This window comes from Lichenostomus cassidix, unplaced genomic scaffold, assembly GCF_008360975.1.
Source record: "Lichenostomus cassidix isolate B80296 unplaced genomic scaffold, HeHo_3.0 HiC_scaffold_46, whole genome shotgun sequence".
In the NCBI taxonomy this organism is placed as follows: Eukaryota; Metazoa; Chordata; class Aves; order Passeriformes; family Meliphagidae; genus Lichenostomus; species Lichenostomus cassidix.
The window spans coordinates 239,496-242,758 of NW_028147597.1; the positions used below are offsets into that span (position 1 = coordinate 239,496).

The 3,263-nt window shown below is 57.0% G+C and overlaps 1 protein-coding gene across 1 annotated transcript; it reads left to right on the forward strand.

Moving 5' to 3' along the window:
• The first annotated feature begins 826 nt into the window (after window positions 1-826).
• LOC146421872 (olfactory receptor 14J1-like) lies at window positions 827-1,776 on the forward strand. The gene has a single exon (XM_085046830.1). It carries the CDS (start codon window positions 844-846, stop codon window positions 1,774-1,776), a length of 933 nt encoding a protein of 310 aa, XP_084902956.1. The 5' UTR covers window positions 827-843.
• The last annotated feature ends 1,487 nt before the right edge of the window (window positions 1,777-3,263 follow it).

Consider the following 3,263-nt stretch of genomic DNA (forward strand, 5'->3'; position numbering starts at 1 on the left):
CAGCCCTTGGGGCTCCTCCTGTGCAGGGTGAGCACAGCAATGAGGTGTCCCAGCTCCCTCTGCCCTGGGCAGCTCTGGGCAGGGCAGGCTGGCAGGCTGGCAATGAAATGACTCTCCTCAAGCAGTTCCATGGCCAGGACCCTTGGTGTGTCCTCGGGGTGTCCATCCAAGCTGGGAGCTGCCTTCCAGGGGACACTGGGGGACAGGAGTGTCCTTGGCCAGCAGTGGGGCTGAGACTCTGAGAAAGGCTGAGCCATTTGGCTCTGCTGTGAGTCCCTCTGCTCTCAGCTGTGTCAGGGTGATTTTCAGGGGAACACAGTGAGTGCCCTTGATTTCAGAAACGGCAGCTGGGAACAGATGGAGCACCAGAGCAGCTCCCCTCACCCTTCACTGAGTTACAGCCAATCCTCTTGCCTTGCACAGTTCTCTCTATTCTCCCTGAGCACAGCAGGAAATCCTCTCAAACTGCCTTTGGCTGTCACTGTTCCTTAGCCCTGGGACAGGAGATGCTGCCAAGCTCCTCTGCCTTAGGGGCAGTTTGGTCTGATGAAGTCCAACCCAGGACTGGTCCCTGTCCCCCATTGCCATGACCAAACTGCTGCAGAGCAGAGCTGACTGCTCAGTGTCCATGGGCAGAGCCACTGCTTGTCACAGCAACAGGGCCAGATCCCAGCAGAGCTCCAGGCATGGGGCTGGAGGAAGAGCTCTGAGAAAAGGGAAATTGGGTGACACAGAGTGGCAGGGGCTGGGCTGGGAGAAAGGGCGTGTACATTGCCCAGGAAAGTCTCTCTTGACTTGTCATTTTCTCCTCCATGACCAGGTCCCCATGGCCAGAGACAGAAAATGTCCAACAGCAGCTCCATCAGCCACTTCCTCCTCCTGCCATTCGCCGACACACGGCAGCTGCAGCTCCTGCACTTCTGCCTCTTCCTGGGCATCTCCCTGGCTGCCCTCCTGGCCAACAGCCTCATCATCAGCGCCGTAGCCTGGAACCACCACCTGCACACCCCCATGTTCTTCTTCCTGCTCAACCTGGCCCTCACTGACCTGGGCTCCATCTGCACCACTGTCCCCAAAGCCATGCACAATTCCCTCTGGGACACCAGGGACATCTCCTACTCAGGTTGTGCTGCACAGCTATTTCTGTATGTCTTTTTCATTTCAACAGAATATTCCCTCCTCACCATCATGAGCTATGACCGCTATGTGTCCATCTGCAAACCCCTGCACTATGGGACCCTCCTGGGCAGCAGAGCTTGTGCCCACATGGCAGCAGCTGCCTGGGCCAGTGGCTTTCTCACTGCTCTGCTGCACACAGCCAATACATTTTCCCTGCCCCTGTGCCATGGCAATGCCCTGGGCCAGTTCTTCTGTGAAATCCCACAGATCCTCAAGCTCTCCTGCTCCAAATCCTACCTCAAGGAACTTGGACTTTCTGTTTTTACGATCTCCTTATCATTTGGTTGTTTTGTGTTCATTGTTTTCTCCTATGTGCAGATTTTCTGGGCTGTGCTGAGGATCCCCTCTCAGCAGGGACGGCACAAAGCCTTTTCCACGTGCCTCCCTCACGTGGCCGTGGTCTCCCTGTTTATCAGCACTGTCATGTTTGCCTACCTGAAGCCTCCCTCCATCTCCTCCTCATCCCTGGATCTGGCACTGTCAATTCTGTACTCAGTGGTGCCTCCAGTACTGAACCCTCTCATCTACAGCCTGAGGAACCAGGAGCTCAAGGCCGCAGTGTGGAGACTGATGAGTGGACGATTTCAGAAACATTAAACTGGTTACCCATTTATGGAAGACACTTGTTATATGAGTCATCTTTGATTGTTCTTTTTAGTTTGGTTGTGGGTTTTTTTCCTTTGTTCATTTTTTCAACATCCCCAAAAAAATGTCATTGTGCCATTTCTCATTTTGGTTCTCTCCCTCTTTGCTGTGACCCACAGTCTGTGTCAATAAGGGGCTGTGCTCTCAGTGGCTTTAAACAAACTAAATGATCTCCCAGCCAAGTTTTCACCAGAGATCCCCCTTTGTTCCCGTCTGTGGAGCTGCAGCAGCAATGTCTGTGTGCAGAGCTGGGGCAGATCAAGGGTGGCACAGCAGCTGTGCCAAGGAGCAGCAGCATTTGGTGTTGCCAGTGCTGCTCCCGTGCCACTGCCCCGCTGCCCTGCTGCCCCTCGTGTTGCTGTAGGGCCTGAGTGCTCTCGGGGTCGCTGCCAGTGCTGGGGGTGGCAGTGCCGGGGCTGCAGCAGGGACAGGCCATGGGCACTGCTGGGGCACAGCTGACGCCTCAGGGCAGGGCCTGGGGGCTCGAGGCTCCTTGCCCAGGGTCTCTCCAGAACACGCCCAGGCCAATGCTGAGCAGAGAAAACCCCCGTGAGCAGCTGCAGGGTGGCCGTGGGCAGGCTGGGGGCAAACAGCATGGCTGGGGCTCTGCAAGGTCCCTGGGGGAGCCGGGAAGGAGCAGCAGAGCAGGGGCTGATCCATCCCCACTGCGCTGGACAGCCCAGGGCAGCGTCCCAGAGCGTCCTCATGGAGCTGCCAACAACATCCCCCCTTGGCAGCCCTGGCCTCTCCCCCAGCTCCCAGAGCTGCTGGATCCTTCCAGGCAGAGACACGGCAGCACTGGCTCAGGAGCCCTGTTTGCATTGCACACAGCAGGCGTGAGCACCCCATGCTGTTGGTGTGGGGAGATGAACCTGAGTGAGCACAAACACCATCAGCCCTGGGGGCCAGCAAGGGCTGGGGATGGGAGGGAAACCACTCAGCTTTGTTGTGACCTCTGAAGTCAGCCAGAAAGTTTGTTCCCATGAGCTGTGAGTTTCCTGTCCCACTGCAGACGTTGTTGCTCAGAGCCAGGGCTGCCTGGCAGCCACCCCCAAACAGCCCTGAGCATTTCCTTTGCTTCACCTTTGCTTTCATTCCTCTTTCCTCATCCACATTTCTTCCTCTTGCCCATCCCTGTCCCCTCCCCTGCAAACAGCCCATCCCTGTTTGCCCTTTCCTCTCTGGCCCCACTCCCCATTTCAGTTCCTGACTTGGCACCATGGGAACATCCCTTGGTGAGCAGGATCATCCTACAAGTGCTTCATGAATTGTCTGCAGGGTCCTGCAGTGCCTCGTGCTGTTCCCTTGCCAGAGGCAGCACAGGCCAGGGGGCACATCTGGACTGCTGTGTGTGGCTGTGAGGCTCCCTGTTGTGGGGCAGTGAGGAGGAGCTGGAGAGGCTCTGCAGGACTGACAGGATGGGCTTTGGGGCCTGTGGG